This window comes from Neofelis nebulosa, chromosome 5 (assembly GCF_028018385.1).
Source record: "Neofelis nebulosa isolate mNeoNeb1 chromosome 5, mNeoNeb1.pri, whole genome shotgun sequence".
Lineage (NCBI taxonomy): Eukaryota > Metazoa > Chordata > Mammalia > Carnivora > Felidae > Neofelis > Neofelis nebulosa.
The window spans coordinates 148,986,556-149,007,743 of NC_080786.1; the positions used below are offsets into that span (position 1 = coordinate 148,986,556).

A 21,188-nucleotide genomic window follows, 5' to 3' on the forward strand; every position below is an offset into this window, starting at 1 on the left:
GAGGTGGGTGGACGGCCGTGTAGGACGACGCGTAACGTGAGCTCGTGTGCGATACCACGTTATTGTAAACGACATAAGGTAACATCCAATACGGTAGATACAATACGTATGATTGGATATCGGTGTAGCGGGGTTGACAAGCCCGCCTTCCAGCTGCTACCGATTTTCGCATGGCTCACAAGCTAAGAATGAGTTACTTCTCTACGTGGTTGAAAGAAGTGAAAAGAAGAGTATTTCCTGACGTGAAGGTCCCGTGAAATTCAAATTTCAGTGGCCACACTGACCATTTCGTTGGAAGGAGCTTTGCTCATTCTTTGATGTATTATCGGGGCTGCTGTGGAGCCACGGCCGCAAAGTTGAGTGGTCGGGACACGGACCGATCGTGGGACCCAGGAAGCATAAAATACCTACTATCTGGCCCTTTACATTAAAAAGTTGGCAGAAAGCGTAAAATACCTACTGTCTAGCCCTTTACATTAAAAAGTTGACCAGCCCTCTATCATCAGTATATTAATATGCCAATATTAATATAAGTGTAATATGTGATATGAACATAATAACAACAAGATGTAACTTATAAAATTATGCAATGCTAATGTAATGGATGCATGAGCAGATGAATATTAATAGAATATATCCTACATAATATGACACTTATATTAATATATAATAACAATACATTATACATAATATTTAGGTTGAATCATAGGAAACTGCTGTTTCTGTAGGCCTCAATTAAAAATTGGCAATTTCTTATGATTTGCTGTAACGCGTGCCATACTAATGACTTGAGAATGAGTGGCAGTGAATATCACCACCGCTCTCTCCCCTCCGTCTATCTTTAGACTTGTTCCACATTGGTAGAAAAATACAGCCTCAGTTTCACCTGGTTCGCTTCGTTGGTTCTGTGCTTCACTGCTCTGTTAACACAAGTGGCCGCAGGGCCTTGACGTATATACTCCATTTTTGCACACGTTGAAGTTTTACCAGGAATGGCAAAGCTTTGTCTATAAAACTCATTTTGTTAGGGTCATGCATTTATGGTTTCAGAAACCGGCTGTGACCTTCCCTGCATCCTTCTGCATTTTTCTCAACCACAGGCTGCCCTTGGGAACTACTAGGGGGTCTGGATGCCAGGAAGTGCTCCCTGTGTCCTGTAGATCGGTTTCTCAACAGTAGCACTATTGACATGTGGGGCCAGATAGTTATTTGTTGGGGCGGTGGGGGGCTGTCCTGTGCATTGTAGGATGTTTGGCAGCGTCCTTGGCCTCTGCCCACCAAATGTCAGTGGTGCCCCCACACCCCGCATGGCGACAACTAACAATGTCTGTAGACCCTGCCAAATGTTCTGGGGGTAGGGTGAGGGGGCAAAGCCACCATCTCCCCCGCCCCCACCGAGAACCACCCCTGTAGATGCAGAATGGTGTCCTGGGGTAATTTCTGTTCTTCACAAAGTGACATCAGCAAATCCAAAAGAATGAAACGTTTTAAAATTTGTTAAGTTCTGAAACCAACATATAAAATAACTCCAAGCTCAGGATGGCATGTAGCCTGTGTCCTTTTGTGTTCAGGCCCATAGAGCAACTTAACGGAGCCAAGAGTTTGCTCTGAAAGGAAAGCTACCAGGGTGGATTAATCTGTTTTTGGAAGGCATCCGGGGTTGATCAACTTCCTCATATTTCAAGCCTATTATTCCAGCAGGGAGAGCTAGTGTGCTCCTCTCTCTGCCTGTCTCTCTCTCCCTCTCCCCCCCCCACCTTCCCCTTCTCCCTTCTCCTCCTTCCCTCTCTCGAATGAACTCCTCTGTAAATTTGGGGTGAATGTGATGAGGAGGTCTATACTCCTCATCAGAGAGGTAATCAAAGTTTATAGAAACAACCGAAGTCTGCAGCCAATCTCTCTGCTAATGAGGAAACCAGGAGTCTGCCTTTCAAACAAACACTGCTGTTAATCTTTTCAAAGCGAGTCAGACATGTGGGCAGGGAAAACGCTGTGAACTGACAGTGGTTCTAGAGCTGCCCTTCCGTGGCCACGCTCTCGTTCGTCCTGAAGCCAGGCCGCGCCTCATTCCACAGCGTTCGTCCCTGCCCGCTTTCTGGGGCCGTCTGTGAGCAAGCTCTGTGTCACTTGTTTTTGCTCACACGGAGAGCTGTGACAGGAAGCTTGACTCCATTTTTCCAGTGAGATTTCTATAGTCGAGGGAGAAGCATTAGGCAAATGCAATCAATTTGTTGGCATCTGATGCAAGAACTCTGGACACAGGCTAATGACTCTGCCCATTATGCCTCTTGCTCCGTCTGCCCCGAGACACAAAGGTGAATCCACTGGAAAAATGAATGAAAGGTCACCCTGTTTCATGGCGATGTCTGGACATGTTCTGCCAGTGTGTTCCAGCTACTACGTGGTAACCTGGTGATGGTACCAAGTTACCGTAATCCCGAGTGAGTCCGCGGCTGGTCACGGATGTAAGTAATGGAATGCTGTTACGGTCTCAGCTGTCAGGGGAAAATAGCTCTTTCATTTGTGGGCAGGATATCTGAAAGATCTTCAGTACGGCCCGTGATTCTTCTTCCAATGCCACTGCACCAGAGGCCATCTGTTTGGTCAAGCCCTCTTTCCTCACGCATTTTGATAGAAAAAGAGCTGCGGCCCTCTAGATACGTTCCGATTCAAATGGTCTATTCAAATACTCGTTGCCATTTTTATGTCCAGTCTGACATTTCCTACCAAGCCCCACCGCCACGCACCGTTCACCCCACCTGGCTGTAGCTCATGTGTCCCTTCGGCTGGCCCGGTGCCCCCTTATTCAACAGCGTGTGGGGGTGGCGACCCCTAATATTCACAGGGAGCTCTTAAGAAGTAGGAAATCTAGGGATTAGGAGGTTCAGGTATTTTCGTTGGAAATGTTTCCCCACCGATGGGGCTAAATATTTGCCGTGACAGCTCAAGTGTTCGTTCTGCAGCTTGACATGGATGAAAGCTGTCCCACTCGGGCCCCTCCCACTGCCCCCAAAGGATTAAACAGCCTGAGCAGATAATGGCTGCCTTAAAAGGATCTTTTGCATGACTCAGATTAATGCATGCTGTCTGTCGCCCAGGTTGGCAGCTAAACATTAATTTCTTTTTTTTTTAAGAAAAAAAAAATAAAGGAAAACCTCCAGATGACATCTCTTTTCAGACAAGGTGTGGAGACTGTCTGCAAAGGAAAGAGGGGGAGACCAGAGGGCAAGGCCCCTTCGCAGAAGGAAGTCCAGGTGGGGCTGGGGGCGGGGAGAGGGGCAGATCTCAGAGCTCTGGGGCGGGATTAAAAGGAAAAGCAGTCAGAGCAGTGTCAGGTTCTCAAAGCTGGCAGACCGGCAGCCACTTTTCTTTTATGTGTCCCAACCCCCTACCGCCCCCAGGCATATGACAACACGTTGCAGGCCTGTGCTCCAGGCTTGAATTCTCAGAGGGAGATCCGCCAAGTTGAAGAGCAGCGTCCCATGCCCTTCTCTGCCACCGGGGGAAAGCTCATCTGGAATCCTCTCCGGCCCTCCCTCCAAGACAGTCTTGGGCGCTGAAATGGGACGCGGGTTTTGCGTACTTCACACCCTCATGCCTTAAGACCTCCTTCCTTACTCCTTGGGTAACTGAAGTCCTGGTTATTCAGAAGTGTAACAGCGACACGGGACTTGGGGGGGGGCACGTTACTCATACCTTAAAAAAAAAAAAAAAAAAGCCACCCTCCCATCTGAACCCTGGTCAGTTGGAGCAGCTGTCTCCTAAGGCTCTAGAAGGTGCGGATCTTGGGTGCTGACCAAGTCAAAAGTCTTATGTAATAAACTCCAAGGGACCCACAGCAGGCACATTTCCAAGGAAAACAGTAATTGTTTCAGATGCAGAGAGCCGAGCAGCGCCACTGAGAAGAATCAATAAAAGTTGACAAGTGCCTTTGGAATCAAACTAGTCCTGAGGGAACAGAACTTCTAAAGCAACAAGCTGAGCAGACGTCATGATTCCTAGGCTACTTCCTCAGCTCCTCAGCCCCCAGCAGGTGCCCTGAAAATACTGGCATTAAGAGTCGAAAATAATGTGGGAAGTGGGCACCCAGGTTGGAGCTCCCATTTCACTACAGTGCCCGAGAATACCCGAAGGCGGTGGCTCTCAGCTAAGGGGCAGTTTGGGACCTCTGGCTATTTGGCAACGTCTGGAGACATCCTTGGTTGTCCTGATGGGGGGTGGGGGGTGGGGGACGGCTGTATCTAGAGGCCAGAGATGCCGCTAAAGATCCTACAGTGCACAGGACAGCCCTCCACGACCAAGAATTCTCTGGCCCCAGTTGTCAGTGGTGCTGCAGTGGAGAAGCTCTGGGAAGAAGCCAAAGCGTTTGGTGAAATCTCGAGTACTCACGACTGTCTGGAAAACACAGTGCGTTTTCCCAGACAGTTTAAAATGGCAGACAAGAGGCCTTGGCCCCTTTGCCTGCCCCCTGATCTGCTCTAATCGAATCTCAAGGGCCGAAAAGCCAAAACCACCGCCCGCTTCCCAACACACGTGAAGTGCGCTTGCGGGCTTCACAGGGCTGAAGTTCTCGGAGCTGTTTTCACAGTCTGGCCCAGCTCCAATTCCAAAGCTCCAAACAGGGAGTTTCTTCCTTTGCTTTTAACAAAGGAATTTTTCTCTCACTCCGATTTCCCTGCCCACGAGCAAAGGTGAGTGCCAAGCCCAAAGGTCTCATAGGTTACATGACTAATATTTAATGAGCTCGTATTAACAACAATTATGCTAACCACGACACCCAAGCTTTCCATTCTGCTCCTCTAATCTGGTACGGACATCCCTTCATTCGGAATATCTCACGTGGGGGCGCCTGGGTGGCTCAGTCGGTTCAGCCTTCGGCTCAGGTCATGATCTTGTGGTCTGTGAGTTCGAGCCCCCGCGTCAGGCTCTATACTGACAGCTTGGAGCCCGGAGCCTGGAGCCTGCTTCGGCTTCTGTGTCTCCCTCTCTCTGTCCCTCCTCCTGCTCACTCTCTCTCTCTCTCTCTCTCTCTCTCTCTCTCTCTGGCTCTCAAAAATGAATACGTGTTCAAAAAAAAAAAAAAGAAATCTCTCACGTGGGGTATAGCACGGGTACCCCAGTGGTGTTCACGTGGCCTCTGAAAGCTGGCCACCACCAGATGGACAGTTCCATCAGAGTTCTAGAAGCTGATTACTTTGACCTTGTGTATTATTAACCCTTCGGCTGCTGCCTCTGTCTGCCAAGTGGAGCAAGCCCCAAGTGCCCACAGAATCCGCCTCTGCCTTTGCATTCATAATCCCCGTCTCAAGGTGTCAGGGAAAACCCGCGCACGGGTACGGGACTTAGACAGCCTTGTCTTCAAAGCCCACTTTACCCGCCCCCCCCCCCCCCCCAGATGACTGCCAGCCCCGTCAGGCATCTCCAGTCTCCCGAACCTTCCACTCTAGCTCGACTTCAAAGAGTGTGTTCAAGCAGCTTACTTGAGAGCCGACCGGAAATCTCTGCGGAGAGGGTCGTCATGCCGCTGGCCCGTCCGGGCGAGATGGGTGTTGCTGGGTGTACGGAAGGCGAGGCGATTGATCCCAGGTACTGGTAGGACTGGTCATAGGACCACGGTGGGGACGGCTGGATCTGCCTTGTGTCTGCAGAGGATTGGAGAGGTCAGCCATACATCAGGTGGGGTGGGATTGAAGAAAAGAAACCTTTTAATAAAAAGCCAGTCACCTTTGTTTGTCATGCGGCCTGTGGCCTGTTGACCGGTTTGTATTAAGTCCAAGTATTTGCTTTCGTTCGAGAAATCTCCCCCCTCCTCCCAAAGTTACTGAATTATTGTTTGTGTGAAATATAGTTTATTCTTGAAGATTTCCCCCGGATGTCTGTTCCTTCCAAAGGTCTCGCCTGATCACGCTCATAACGACGGGAGAGGTCGAAGATGCTTTCCAGGTAGGTGTTCCCACCCACCTGTTGAGCTACCACATGTACTGGCCGCCCAGCTTTACCGCGAGTTACAATTCTCATCCTCCGAAACATTTTATCAACTCGTGATCACCTATCCATCTGTAGTCAGTAAGCAAAAAAGAACATAGAGCTTTGATTTTTTTTTTTTTGGACCTTTGGCAAAAATACCCCAAGGGCTTTTAAATGTCCTCCGTTTACGCGAATTCTCTCCCGAGGATGACAGAAAAGAGGGTCTGGCTGGGAAGCTGGCGATGGGGCCTGGGGACTAGTTCACAAGCCCAGCAGTAGTGAGCTAGCCCTACCAACCCAGACCAACAGGTACCAACCCAGACCGACAGCTGTCCTGCATGTTTTCAAGACCTCCAGTTTGCCGTGTTTAAAGGGCAGAATGTTGAGCAAATATTTTATAGATGGCCAATAAATGAGGCCTGGGATAGAGAAGAGACAAAACTCTGACTTCAGAAGATTTAGGTAAAAAGGACTTTGTAAATTTGACTCCAGCATTCACAGGAGTCTTAGTTTCAAAAGCATCACACTGTTTGCAGATGAAATGGAGGGGAAAAAAAAGGAACAAACCCTCTATTCTTAGGCAAATTTAAATGGAACGCTGGCCCGCCAGAGATAGCTTTCCATTTTTTTTTTTTTTTAGGGCTAAACATTGATTTTCTCTTTGTGTCCCACCTTCTCTGTGGACCACACCAGTCCCCAGGGTCCTCATAGCCTGGGCTGCATGAAGCCGGGAGTCAATCTAGAAAGAGCAGTGTTCCTCAGGAAGATACCAGTTGCAAGCTGTGTATGTGTCAGGACATAAAGAAGTGAGTTATTCCTACTCGTTATTAAAACGTCCAGTTCTACTTCCAACGGGGAATTTGCATTTCCAACAGTTTAAGTTTGCTGTTTTTGTCGATCTGTTGGAAGCCGTCAAAGCAGGGGTTTGGAGACCCAGGTCTCCTCCCCCACCTTCCTGCCTGCCCCTTCCCCTTTCCCTCACGTGGATCCATTTCTTTCTTTCCTGTAAAATAGCTCAATTTTGGGGGGCACCCGGGTGACTCAGTCGGTTGAGCGTTCCAGCTCTTGATTTCAGCTCAGGTCATGATCCCCGGGTTGTGGGTTCGAGCCCCGCTTTGGGCTCCGTGCTGAGCACGGAGTCTGTTTGGGATTCTCTCTCCCTCCCTCTGCCCCTCTCCCCCGCTCGCGTGCACGCGCACTCTCTCTCTCTCTCTCCAAAAAATAATAAAATAACTCAATTCTTTAAGTTTGAAAACTGGGGAAATATTTTAAGTTAGAATCTCTGAAATCTAATATTAAAGAAGGGCCCTCATGTCATTCTGAATTTGGGGGAATTTGAGCAGAGGGCAAGGAGTAAGAGAGCTGGTCCATTCTAAACTCAGTGGAAATGAATGTTCAACTACAGCCAAAGATCCTGCAATCTTACAGACAACAGTGTTTCCAATAATTGTAAGCAAATAGCAACAGCAGGTTGTTCTGTATCCCCCTGTTACTGCAAGCGTTTCCTTCCAAGTGAAGAATAAAGTGTAGACTCAGATATTTTTGTAAGGCATGCATATGTCTTAGATACACACATTTGCTGCGGGAATATATAGTACTCAAATATTTTAATCATTTAAGAAACAAAAGAGGTTTTATAATTGTCATAAAGCCCTCCGGGGTGTGAATTGCGGTTCAGTAATTCATGCCTTGCTGTGTAGACAGCCCAGCTTCCCCTAACCCCGTGTCTAAAACCACAGTAAGCATAAAGTATTAGGCCATGATTCATGCTCTGTCATGTTTTACTGTAGTGAAAAAGTTGTGCTAGGCTTTTCTAAACTCATAATTAAACCGTGCAAACGTTGCATAATGTTTCACAGCCTTTTAAAAATATGCTTTGGTAAAATGATCTTTATGATTAAAGTCCAAGTTCTCTGATTGTTTTTTTTTTTTTTTCTAACCCAGGGTTTTAGATTCAACATTCTTACTCCACACACAACGTAGCTTTCCCATGTGGAGGAGGGATAACACTAAAAACCCAAAGGACCCCCGTCCGATCACTTTCCATTCATATGACCGTAGTGAATTGGGTTTGGGTTCATTGCCAGCGATGGGCCAGAAGGTGGTGATGGCGAGCTGCTCGTGCCAGGTTTTTGGGTGTTTTCTAATTCTACAGGTATTGTTAATAAAAATCCAAAAGGAAAAAGTAGAACAGAACACTAGGGCCAACGATATGGTATATGCTGAGTTTACCGCTCAGTTACCATTCTTGCTCTGATGGGGCCGACGTGAACACAAGAAAGCAGGCAGAGAAATGGCAGTGCAGTAGGCCAGCCCTGGAAGACAGGATATGATCTCCAAGCCCCTTCCAACAGTAACAGCGCAGGATTCTAATTCAAACAAGTCCTACACAGTGTTTCTCTGCTTCACTTGTATGCTAATCAGACTTAGGAAGGAATCAGGTGGAAGCGTGGGGTGAAGAATGGTGCTCTTAATAATAAAGGCAGCCATTCTGGGACGAGGAAGTAGGCCGGGAGAAGACGGAAGTGATCCAGAAAAGACCACAGGCCGAGGAAGAGAACCACTGTCAGTCATTCTCCAGAAAGTAGGGCGACTTGTTCTTGAAGGGAGGGCCTCCGATAAGTCACGCCATCGAAAAGGACAGAAGTTTTGTTTTGTTTTGAAATTTTAGCGTGTGCCCCGCATGTGCTAACTTAGCTAGTAGTAGCCTGATGAATAAGACCAAGGTGGCCCCTGCCCCATTGGAACTTCTAGGCTGGTATCAGTGAAGATCCTGAGAGCAGATGATGCTTGGGAAGGTTTCTTGCTATTGCATGAATCGTCATGTTGAGAGGTTTTTTTCGTGTTTTCATTCACACTGATTGGTTCGTCCATTCATTCATCCATTTCATAGGCTAATGAAATTATTCACATCCTCATTCGTTCATGTTGCCCATGAGGATTTTCGCTTTGCTAGGGTCACTGTTCGGGGGACTCAGTAGTGAGTGGACTGTAGTCCTCGCCTTTAGGGAACGACAGCTAGTGAGGGACCTGTGTCCAGGCGAACTGATGGATGGTCTGTCTAATCTGGGCTTGCACACAGCTGTTCCCAGGTCAGAGCTACCCTGATGGTGTTCATTATACACTTCTGTTCCGCCTCAGAGGAACAGGCTAGGGAAAGTGTCTAATTGAAGTCCTAGAATAGATTTCAGCCCGAATTCTGCCTGTACCCTGGGCAGGTCATTTCTTTTCCCTGCTTCGTAGTTTTCCCACTTCAAAAAGTCGTGGCGAGGGGCGCCTGGGTGGCGCAGTCGGTTAAGCGTCCGACTTCAGCCAGGTCACGATCTCGCGGTCTGTGAGTTCGAGCCCCGCGTCAGGCTCTGAGCTGATGGCTCGGAGCCTGGAGCCTGTTTCCGATTCTGTGTCTCCCTCTCTCTCTGCCCCTCCCCCGTTCATGCTCTGTCTCTCTCTGTCCCAAAAATAAATAAAAAACGTTGAAAAAAAAAAATTTTAAAAAAACAAAAAGTCGTGGCGAAGGGTAAGTGAGGTAAGCTATATATAAAGCAAGTAACCCAGTTTGGGGCCATATGAAATGTCCAATTAGTCTGAGTAAGTTTTATGATTATATTATGAAAAAGGAAAATAGGGGCGCCTGGGTGGCTCAGTCGGTTAAGCCTCCAACTTCGGCTAAGGTCGTGTGAGTTCGAGCCCCATGTTGGGTTCTGTGCTCCCCTCTCTCTCTGCCCCTCCTCTGCTCATGCTCTCTCTCTCAATAATAAATAAACATTAAAAAAAAAAAAAAAAGGAGGGGGGGCTGGGTGGCTCAGTCGGTCAAGCCTGTGACTCCTGGTTTGGGCTCAGGTCATGATATTGTGGTTCATGAGACCGAGCCCCGTGTCAGGCTCTGCGCTGGCAGCAAGGAGCTTGCTTGGGATTCTTTCTCTTCTCTCTCTGCCCCTCCCCTGCTTGAGCTCTCACTCGCTGTCCCCACCTTCTCAAAGAGAAACATTTAAAAAATAAAAAAAATTTGAAAAAGGGGAAGTGAATCCATGCTAAGGGATTCATCTGATACATAATGGTAAGGCCATGCGCACCTGCTCTAGAGCGAGGCTCAGGTAATACCGTGCTGTTCACTGATAACAGGGCTTGCCAGCTGGTCTCCAGCACCAGAGAGGAACTGGGCTTGGACGATTAAGTGGTAAAGGGCAAGAAAACCGGATATTTGAGGTAAGGATAGCGGAGGCAAGGATCCACTCTTAATCAGTTCATGTTGCCACTAAGAAAACTACCAGAGGGGCACCTGGGTGGCTCAGTCCGTTAAGCGTCCAACTCTCGGTTTTGGCTCGGGTCATGATTTGACGGTTCGTAGGTTCGAGCCCCGCATCAGGCTCTGCACTCTCAGATCCCTGCACTCCCAATCCCTGCTTGGGATTCTCTCTCTCTCTCTCTCTCTCTCTCCCTCCCTCCCTCCCTCCCTCCGTCTCTCCGCCCCTCCCCTGCTCGCACGCGCTCGCTCTCTCTCTGTTTCTCTCAAAACAAATAAATACACTTAAAAAAAAAAAAAACTACTGGATTAGGCAATTTAAATTTGAGCCTTTCTCTCTCCTATGTTTGTCAGGGTACCTAATGTTTTGATGCAGCTGCTTGCTCTACTGAGGCCATCTTGTGATGGGTTATTTTCAGCTTTTTGAGCATCATCCCTTCCGTTTGGAATGAGGCCAGAGAAGGGGGATGTTGGGGATCGGACGGGGCAGAAGCAAGAGCTCAGAGAGCTCCGAGGCATACGCCACTCAGTAAGAAAGCAGAGCGCTGTCGCCTTTTGGTGCAGGGACATCAAGAAGTCGCCAGAGTGAGAAGTGACCCTATCAAATAGTTGCCGTCAAGGTGCTCTGCTTTCTGGTGCACCTGTGAAACGTAAAGAGCGTCGGGGGCCACCGGGCCCATCCCTACAAGAAAAAAAGCTGAACAGACCGATAATCCATGACTTTTCTTAGTCTATTAGAGAATTGAGACTATAGGGCAAACCGCCAGCCTGAGGTCCCGAGGGGCACGCGACTGTAGAAATTCGCACTGAGGGTCTGCGTGCCAGGAACAGAAGCTTCTGGGGCCATAAACTGGTAGGAACATTTACGTGGTAATTTTGATAAATTGTTGGAGACTGAGTATAGGCACCTGTGAGAATAAGAAACCTCTGGGGGCTGTAGTCTTTGTGTGTGTGTGTGTGTGTGTGTGTGTGTGTATGTGTGCACGTGCACGTGTGTGCATGTGCGTGCGTGGGGGGGCAGGGACATCCTCATGAAGTTGGCCTCACAAACTCTTCCAGGTTTTCATGGGATCCAGTATAATAACAGTGGGTCACAGCTTAAAGACACCATTTATGGAAGCGTTCGTAGGGAAGTCCAAAGACAAAAAGGGAGACAAGGACATTGGAGGAATACGAATCCTCTGGCATTGACAGCTTCAGTAAACATTATACGCAGCCCAACTACTAGCTAGATGCACATAAAATCTCACACTGAAGACCTGTTTACCTCCATTCCCATGACCCTGATACATCAGGCCCAGCTTTCAGATTAGACATAACAGGGGATATGCCAAAAGGTAAGAGAAGCAGTCTAAAGAGATACAGTTGGCATCAGAACCAGACTCAGATATGACATAGAACTTGGGAATTCCCAGACAGGGGATTTAATTATGATTAATATGTTAAGGACTCTACTGGAAAAAGGAGGCCGCATACAAGAACAGGTGGGTGATGTCCTACGGAGATGGAAACTCTCAGATACAGAAGGAAATTCTGGAAATTAAAAACATTGTAACAGAGGTGGGAAATGCCTTTGACAGGTTCATCAATAGACTGGACATGGCTGAGGAAAGAATCGACAAGCTTTAAAATATAAACTTCCCAACCTAAAAGGTGTAAAGAGAGAAAAGAAAGAAAAACCAATGCAAACAAACAGAAAAAACCCAAACAGAATATCCATGAACTCTGGGACAATTTCAGAAGGTCTGACATATGGAGAGTGGAAATACCAGAAGGAAAACAAAGAGAAAACAGTGGAAGAAATAATTGAATTATTAATGGCCAATAATTTTTCTTTTTCTTTTTTTAAAATTTAATGTTTATTTTTCAGAGTGAGAGAGACAGAGCTGGGGGAGTGGGGGAGGGGCACAGAGAGAGGGAGACACAGCATCCGAAGCAGGTTCCAGGCTCCAAGCTGTCAGCACAGAGCCTGACACGGGGCTCAAACCAACGAACCACAGGATCGTGACATGAGCCGAAATCAGACACTTAACTGATTGAGTCACCCAGGTGCCCCATAATGGCCAATAATTTTTCAAAATTAATGATGGACATCAAACCATAGATCTGAGAAGCTCAGAGAACACCAAGGAAGAGAAATAGAAATACCAAAACAATCTACAGAAACACCTTACTTAGAGAGCAAGAAGGATAAGAATTACTTCCAAGTTCTCTTCGGAAGCCATACAAGCAAAAAGAGAGTGTAGCAAATATTTAAAAAGTGTGAAGAAAACCCCAGAAAACCACCAGCCTAGAATTCTATACTCCACAAAATTATACCTCGACAGCGAAGGAGAAATAGACATTTTCTGACATGCAAAAACTGAGGCAACTTATCCAGCACAATAGCCATACAAGAAATGTTACAAGAAACTCTTAGAGGAAAAGGAAAGTGTAGGTCAGAAACTTAAATTGACACAGAGCAAGGAAGAGCTTCAGGGAAAGGATAAATGAAGGTAAAATAAAGTCTTACTTTTCCTGTTCTTAGTTGATCCAAAAGATAACTGTCTAAAATGACATTAGTGATATTAGATGTTAGAAGGAATACATATTGGATGGTCACAGCAGATGGACAAAGGATATGAGTTGCAGTAATGACAGAGTGGAAGGAATGCTGTAGTGTTATTTAATGGTGACTTCGATTCATTATACATGTGGTTTGCAAACTCTAGGGCAAACACTAAAAACGGTAAAAAAATTTTTTTTTTTTAAGTTTATTTATTTTTGAGAAAGAGACAGCATGAGCGGGGCGAGGGGCAGAGAGAGGGAGAGAGAGAGAATCCTAAGTAGGCTCCGTGCTCTCAGCACAGAGCCCGATGCGGGGCTTGAACTCACAAAATCATGAGATCGTGACCTGAGCCAAAACCGAGAGTCGGACGCTTAACTGACTGAGCCACCCAGACGCCCCTAAAAACACTTTTTTTAAAAGGTGCAATTGATAGGCTAAGAGAGGATATAAAATGGAGTCATAGGAAGTGCTCCGTTAAGAGCAGAGAAGGCAGAAAAAGAGGAGAAAAAGAGAACAGGTAAATACATATAAAATAGGTATAAGCCTGGTACGTATGAATCCAACCAAATCAATAATCACTTTAAATATGAGTGTTCCAAACGCACCGAGTTAAAAGACGGGAACTGTCAGAGTGAATTAATAACAAGGCCCAACTATATGTTGTCGACAAGGAACCTACTTGAAATGTAAAGACTCGGGTTAAAAGTAAAGAGATGCACAGACGCCATGCTGACACTAAGTCAAAGAAAGGCAGGGTAGCTCTAATAATTTTACGCAAAACTGGCTTCAGGAGAAGGAAAAATTTCAGGGATAAAGAGGGGAAATACGTGACGATGAATGAGTCCGATCTCTAAGAAGATGTAACCATCCTTAATGTGTGTGCACCTAACAACAGAGTGTCAAAAACCATAAGGCAAAAAGTGACTTTGAACTACAAGAGACAATAGAAAAATACTCTTCTAGCAACGGATCCATCAAGCAGGCAGAAAATTAAGGCACATTTGACCTGAACAGTACCACCAACAAGCTTGATGCAGTGAACGTTTATAGAAGATGCCATTTAACAACAGTAAAAGACACTTTCTTCTCAACCTCACAGGGAACATTCACCCAGAAAGACCACATTATGGGTCATAAAACACCCTTAACAGATTTACAAGAGCAGATATCATGCACAGTGTATTCTCAGACCACATGGATTTAAAGCTAAAATGACAACGTCGACAACGGAAAGTTAGCTGGAAGAAGTATTTGGAGCTTCGACAACACACCTCTAAATAACCCACGGGGTAAAGACGAAAGTCTCCAGAGAAATTAAAATGCACTTTGAATTAGATGAAAATCCAGCTGATCACAATTTGCGGGATGCAGCGAAAGCAGCGCTCCGAGGGAAATTTATAGCATCGAACGCATATATTAGAAAAGAAGAAAGATCCAGAATCGATGATCTGAGCTTCCACCTTAGGAAAGTAGAGGAAAAAGAGCACACTAAAGCGAAAGCAAGCGGAAGGAAAGAAATAACAAAAATGAGGGCGGAAATCGATGAAATCGAAAGCGGCAAAGAAAATCAACAAAACCAAAGGCTGTTCTTTGAAAAGGTTAAGACGGCCCACTTTGTCCTCGGTGTTCAGACCCCCGCCAGGCCACCCAGGAGAGCCTGGCCAGAGACCTCTCTTGGTTCTGCTCTGACCAGCCACCTCTGGGGTCTTTAACGCCCACCCTCCAAACCCGGATTCCCAGCAGCGCCCCTGAGGCCAGGGCGTCTTTTCTCAGCCCGGGGCCAGGAGGTCGCCCGCTCTGGCGGCTGGTATAGTTAGAGGGCCCTTCCTTCGGCCATCCAGCTGATATCTTTAAAAGTTGCGACCTTTTGGTAACCTTTCAGAGCCATTTAAAAACAGAGACCAGACAGTTATGTATGTCATGGGGCCCCAGCATCTATTTTTAAAAGGGCCAAACCTGCTTGGTGAACATACAAACCCTTGGGGCTGTCCTGGTTTTTTTCCCTAGAGGATTTTTTTTCTTTTCTTTCTTTCTCTCTCTTTTTTTTTTTTTTTTTTTGTCTTCTTTCTGTTTGGAAGACGGCAAGGTGGTTCCCAGGGTGCTCTTCAGATTCACCTCAGTCATGGGGAGCTGGTGTAATGCCCTCTTGGATGCCTCCAAACGCACAACAGGATATGACTCAGGGCTCAGAGATGTGAGTCAGTTTCCAGGGTGATGTGTCAGGGCGGGCCCGGTGGTGGCTTGCGTTTCCTTGTCTGGGACCCTTGGGAAGGAAGATCGGGGCTCCCCTGCAAACAAAAGGCTGCCCCCCCACCCCCCAGACACCCTGCACGTCCCTTCAGAACCCTGTGCTACCGGCATTCGTGGCCCCTGGCATTGGGTGGTTCTCTGTCCTGAAAGAGGCATTTCCCCGAAGTCCCACTGTCTTCCAGCTGTGTCCTCCCGTCTACGAGGCCTGCAGTCAACGCCACACAGCCCAAGAGGGCGGGCGGGCGGTCACCTAGAAGTGCGCCCGGGTAGCTGACCCTGGAGTGGCGACTTGTTGCTATCAGCGAAACCCCAAGATGATGTGAGTCAGCTCCCACCAGCTCTGGATCCTGGAAAAAGCGAGGTTGTGAAATAGCTCTGGTATTTGCCAACCGTTGTCTCTGCCGGCTACAGACATCTTGGTTAGTCATGTACAGCTAAGATGCCTTCATTGTTCCAGCAATTACTCCAGAGGGAGGCATCCAACACCAAGCCTGGGCAGAGACCTGCCCGGGGATGCTGCGTTTTAAAGGCCTTCGGGGTTTTGAGGGGTCCCGTCCGGATCGGGGGGTGGGGGGGGAGGGGAGGAGGGCGCGGCAGAAGGGAAGGAGGGAGCCAGAGCCCCGTGGCCACGTCTCCACCGTTCACAGCCTCCGGGACCCATGTTCCGAGCCCCGCCAGGGGGACGGTGGGGAGGCTCCGGGGCTCTGCGGTCAAGGGCGCTGGGAATCCAGGAGGCCGGCTCTTTGCAGCAGAGCCACCCCCAGCCCCTCTCCTTCCAAACCTCCGTTTCCTCATCTCTAAACTTAGGGGCAGCCGGCCTCACCTGCCTCACAGGTGTGAGCGTTAATTAATGTTTGTGGAGCCGCTTTGAGAGGCACAGATGAAAGGCGTTCTATAAACGCAAAGTGCCGGTCCTCATTAGAGTTGCCAGACGCTTCCCAGGGGAAACAGCTCAGCCCTCGCCACGAGGCCTCTCCTCTCAACGTCTGGAGAAAGGCTCTGGACTCCGGCACGGTTGTCTCCGAGGAAGGGTTTGGGGGGGGGGAGGCGAGTCACCGGCTCCTAGAAAAGACGGCCGTGTGGATGCACACCTGCTCTTCCCCGCCCACACTGTGTCCCCGAGGCAGAGAGAGAGAGAGAGAGAGAGTAGCCTTCGGTTCACACGAGGTTGGAGCCGGGGGGGAGGGGGGGATCACGGTTTCGAGGGGACAGAAGGCACCTTCTAGTCCTCCTCTGTCCTCCCCCGCAGACGGATTACGTCCCTGTACTGTGTTAAGCAAACGTCCCCTGCAGACACCTCTCCCGGAAAGATTCTCTGCATCTCGGCCCCTGAACACACTTGCCAGGTCCGAACCGATTCTGCAGGTGGGCTGGGTGAACTTCTGTAAGGCCAGCCCATCAGCCGTGTTCAGATGAGTCCACGGCCGCCCTGTTATTTTCCCTCCATTCTTCCATTTCCCTCTCCTCCAACAAAAATCTCAAAACACGGAGGCTAAGGATGGCTTTCGGTTCCCATCCACTCCCTCTCTAGCCCCTTTGCCCTCCTTGTGGCTCCTGGAAAAGGAAGAGCCAGAAATTCCGCGTCAGCAGCTGGGAGATCTCAGGCAGCCTCTAGCTTGCGCTCGAGCCCCGGACATAGAACGAGGACCCTCACTCACAGGGGTCAAATGAAAGACACCTCGAAGTGGGAGGCTACAAGCGGGAGAGACACAGCATCACCTGGCAGAGCCCAGAGCTAAAGAAACGGAACCTTTTGAGGGAACATTCCACGGGGCTGGCGCATGCTCTAAAGAGGACCGTACAGGTTTGAGCTTCGTTGGTCCACGGCACAGGGCGGGAGGCTGTCGAAGCCAAGCCACGATCCAGACTGTCGATGGGAGGCCAGGTGCCGATGAGGGGGAGCCCATAGGACTTGCCAGAGGGACATCAGTGGTCTGACCAAGCAGATTCAGGAAGAGCCGACCCTTGAGCAGATCCTATTAAGTGAGGTGGCCAAGCTTCGCTAGGGTCCTTGTGATGCCTCAGGGTGGTGGCAGGCAAGGAAGAAGAAAAGGAGTGATGCTAGGTCTGGGGCCGCAGGGGCTGCAGGGCCACCGGCCCCTCCCCCGTGAGTTGTCAGTATTGGAGAGCACGCTCTGGAGCCCAGCTCAGAACGAGATGTGGCACTCAACGGCTAGCGGTCCTGTCATTCTGCGGCCTGGCTTCCTCGGAGACCACTCCATCCAGCTCTGCGGCCCCCGGCCCTCCGTTGTCAGAAGCCACCCTCCAGCCGACAGCTGGCCTCCGGCACATCTCTGGTGGGGGACACAGAAGCAGCACGGGGCAGAGATACCTGGAGGCCGCCCTCGCCACCAGCCCAGGGGTGGCTTTCCCGCGGTGCGTGCTCCCGGCTGCAACCCTGGATTTCACCTCAGCGCTCGTGTGGTTTTGTAGAACGTTACGACTGTTGGGCAGATGTTAGAGGGGCTGAAGCCGTTCAGGCAGCCTCTGTGTCTTCTCCCATGTAGCACAGGCTCTGCTACGTCCTTACTGGAATTTTAGGCCGGACACTTCTGGTTTTACGCAGCAAGCTCTGAAGCATGGGATTCTAATAAAATCAGGAGTCCTAGGGGCACCTGGGTGGCTCAGTCGGTCGGCTCAGGTCATGATCTCGCGGTTTGTGAGTTCGAGCCCCGCGTCGGGCTCTGTGCTGACAGCTCGGAGCCTGGAGCCTGCTTCGGATTCTGCGTCTCCCTCTCTCCGACCCTCCCCCGTTCATGCTCTGTCTCTCTCTGTCTCAAAAATAAATAAACGTTAAAGTCAGGAGTCCTATAGATGGGGAAGCAAGAACGCGACACAATATGATCTAGAGAGTGCTGGCAGGGGCGGAATGGAGGCTTGATGAGCCTTCCGTCTGTGTGGCCCCCAAACGTTTCCAGGATTTGGGACCCGCGGCCTGGGGCTGTCCCTCAGGGAGTCGAGAGGGCCTGAGGAAGAGCATAGCAAGGGTGTCTGGGAGCCTGAGAGATTAGGGCTGAGCCCGGACTCACCCTTCACTCACCGTGTGCTCGGGCAAGTGACTTAATCCCTTGGAGACTCAGTTTCCCCAGCCATGAGGTGCAAAGTGCCCTCGAGCCCCCTCCCCGGGGAAGACGCGGTTTCACGGTGAGCCCGTGCGAGGCTCCAGCAGGCTGCACACGGCAGGTTACTGAGAGGAAACAGAAGCCCTTTCTCCTGCCGAGCACCAGCCGCCTTCACGGGGAGCACCGTGCCACCTCCCGCCACCCCGCCCTGCCGGCCGCAGCACCGAAATCCAAAAGCCGAGCTTGGCCAATGGAAGGCGTGTTGTGCTTTCACCTCCCGAGGTGGGACTCCCGTTGAGGGGCGGCAGCTCTTTGCTAAAGAGCTCCCATTCCGTGCTCCCAGCCTGAAGCAGAGAAGAGTAAGTTTCCCAGGCTGAAGGGCCTGGCCTCCTTCCATAAACTGCTGGCTCGGGGTCTGCTTCAGCCTTCTTCTGTTTTCCTCGCGCTCACTCCTGTCCGTGCCGTCCCGCCGTGACTTTTCTTCCCCTACCTGCACCCCAGTTCTTGTTTTCCTTTCCCACCCGTCAGGCCCGGCTCTGGGAATTCCCAGCTGGGAGGCCAGCGCCCTGGGAGAGCCGCCCCTCGGCCCCTCTAGCACCTGCCTCCCAGCAGGTGTGGGGCGATTCCCGGCCATCCCTTGGCCTCCAGTGCTCTGAATGGACATAACCATGAACTTCTCCCTCTTGAAGGGCACTGCCAATTGCACTGGGCCTCGGACCCTTCAATTCTCCCACTCTGCCGTGTCGGAAATAACGGCAGGCCAAGCGCACAGATTCTCTTCACGTCAGAGGGGCGTTCCTTCCCCCCCGCCCCACCCCCGGCCACCCTTACCGGAGACGCAAGACATCCATGATTCACGGATCGCCTGTCTTCCGCTGGTGGTCTCAGAGACACGGCAGGATAGAGCTCAGCATCATCTTTCATTCCTAAAGCTCAACATGCTCCTGACCCCACCAGCTCTGGCTTATATTTCACAGACCTGTTTTTGGAGGAGTAGTGTTTGCTGCACTTCTTAAGTTCAAGGCTTCTCCATTCATAAAAAATCCGCCCCCCCCCACCCCCCCACAAATGGCTCTCTAATGCTGCTCTTTGTTTTTCGGCAATTGCTAAAGTATTGGGCTGTTTGCCATCGGAGCGACACAGTGAAGAAGAACAACCCCAAACAGTTTCCTTAAAACGAACGGGTTCCCCCGCTAGTTTCTTTTTTTCTAAAATTCGCTCATTTTGAGAGAGACAAAGACAGCGCAAGTCGGCGAGGGGCAGAGGGAGAGAGAGAGAGAGAGAGAGAGAGAGAGAGAGAGAATCTCAAGCAGGCTCCGTGCTGTCACCGCAGAGCCCGACGCTGGGCTCGATCCCACAAACCGTGAGATCACGATCTGAGCCGAGATCAGGAGTTGGATGCTCAACCGACTGAGCCACCTGGCCGCCCCGTCCCATGCTGGTTTCGAGTTCTTCAGAATAACTGGGTTCCTTTGGCTTGTGAGCCAGGGGGACTTGCTATCAATTTCCCCTGCGGTAGCGGGCAGCCCCCTCTTTGGTCTGATGCCTCCGCCGCAGCCCTCTCCCCCACCTGGGCACGAGCTCCGTGCAAGAGGAATTGGTTCACTTAAGTCTGCAGCGGCTCCGCACCCCCCAAAGGACTGACCTTCACGTGAACTAATTGGGACTGCAACAGATTAGTAACACAGGTTGTGGAGGTGCGCTTCTGCTGCATAAAGGAGACCTTTGAAGATAAGAGCGGTGTGCTTTCACAAGCTCATCCCTGGTGCTCTGAACAAAGGACACAAACTAATAAAGTCAGATTCATCTAGGGGCAATCTACACTCGCAGAGGAATATCACCCCAAACGGATTCAGAAAGGCAAATGGAAATCTGCCGGAATTCTTTTAAACTCCCAACACAGATCTCGATTTAAAAAGTGACACACACACACACACACACACACACAAAAACTCTTGGTAATAAGCGGACCTCTGATGATCTAAAGATCCACAGTTTCATTTATTGACTTAGAGAGAGTAAATGGCATTTCAAATACAACCTTCATACTTTAATAGATGAGGTCACCCTGAGAAAGATGATACTGAGCCCGGCGGTGGGAAACCTCCCTCCAGAGAACGGCTTTGATTTACAAGGTCAAGGAAAGCTTTCTCGGAGAAGCAATAGGTTTTTCAGTGACTTGGGACTAACATGGAAGAATTTAGAAAAAAAAAAAAAAAAAAAAAAGCAGAGTTTGAGACAGCAGACTAGGAAACTCTTGCTCAACAAAAGGGATGACCTGCGGTGAGCCGGAGTGAAGAGTCAAAACTGATTTGCTACCAACTACAGACCCCTGAGATCCGCCCCCTTGTTGCAGGCATAGAGGTCCTGTGTGGACGGCGAGATCTTTGTGAGTTTCCCAGACTGGCCTCAACAGGGGCTGTTTCTCCTGCAGGGGACATCGGGCAGTGTCTGCAGATATTTCTGGGCGTCACAACTGGGGTGAGGGGTGCTACTGGCGCCTAGAGGGTGGGGGGGCCGAGGGTACTGCTACAAATCCTGCAGGGCACAGCATGCCCCTCCCCCACGGCAGAGACAGATCTGGACCCACGTGTCAATGGCGCCTTAGGAAAACCCAGCCCGGGGTAGGCACGCACCCCAGGCACAGCACAGATGAAACCGAGGGGTGTGAGGAGATAAGGGGTGTGGTGGGAACCTGCCGGAGCCCTTGTGGGAACCAGGGTCGCCGGAGGCCATTTGTCTACCTGCGCGGCATCAGCAGTCACGCCGTGCCCAGGGAGAATTCTGTCCCCACGCCAGGATCTGGGACGACTCTTTCTCACAGTCTCGTGGCCCAGCATCCAGACTCGGAGCTGGCACGCCGCGTCCTGGGTGAGACGCAGGTGTAAACGACCAACGAGATCACTCCCGAGCTGACCGTCGGCTTTGCCACCTGGGAAGGGACAGGCTACTGCTTGCCTTTCCCAAGCTTCCCGGGCATGAGTCACATGGAACTAGATAGTGATGCAAAATCACTGTCAACATTTCTAAGGTTTCATTCCAACGTCTCATGGAATGATAGTGCAGAAAGCAACCTCAGAGCCTTTCTGAGCCAGCCCCGTTTCAGAGAACACTGAAG

At 49.9% G+C, this 21,188-nt stretch overlaps 1 protein-coding gene across 6 annotated transcripts in view; it reads right to left on the reverse strand.

Annotated features, from left to right (window-relative positions):
* The window catches only part of RUNX1 (RUNX family transcription factor 1), a 259,589-nt gene that overhangs the window by 4,189 nt on the left and 234,212 nt on the right, over positions 1–21,188 (reverse strand). For all 6 annotated transcript variants that reach the window (XM_058731931.1, XM_058731932.1, XM_058731934.1 and 3 more), the window contains one exon: positions 5,481–5,642. In XM_058731931.1, the coding sequence (XP_058587914.1) occupies positions 5,481–5,642 (162 nt within the window). The remainder of the gene's footprint in view (positions 1–5,480; positions 5,643–21,188) is intronic.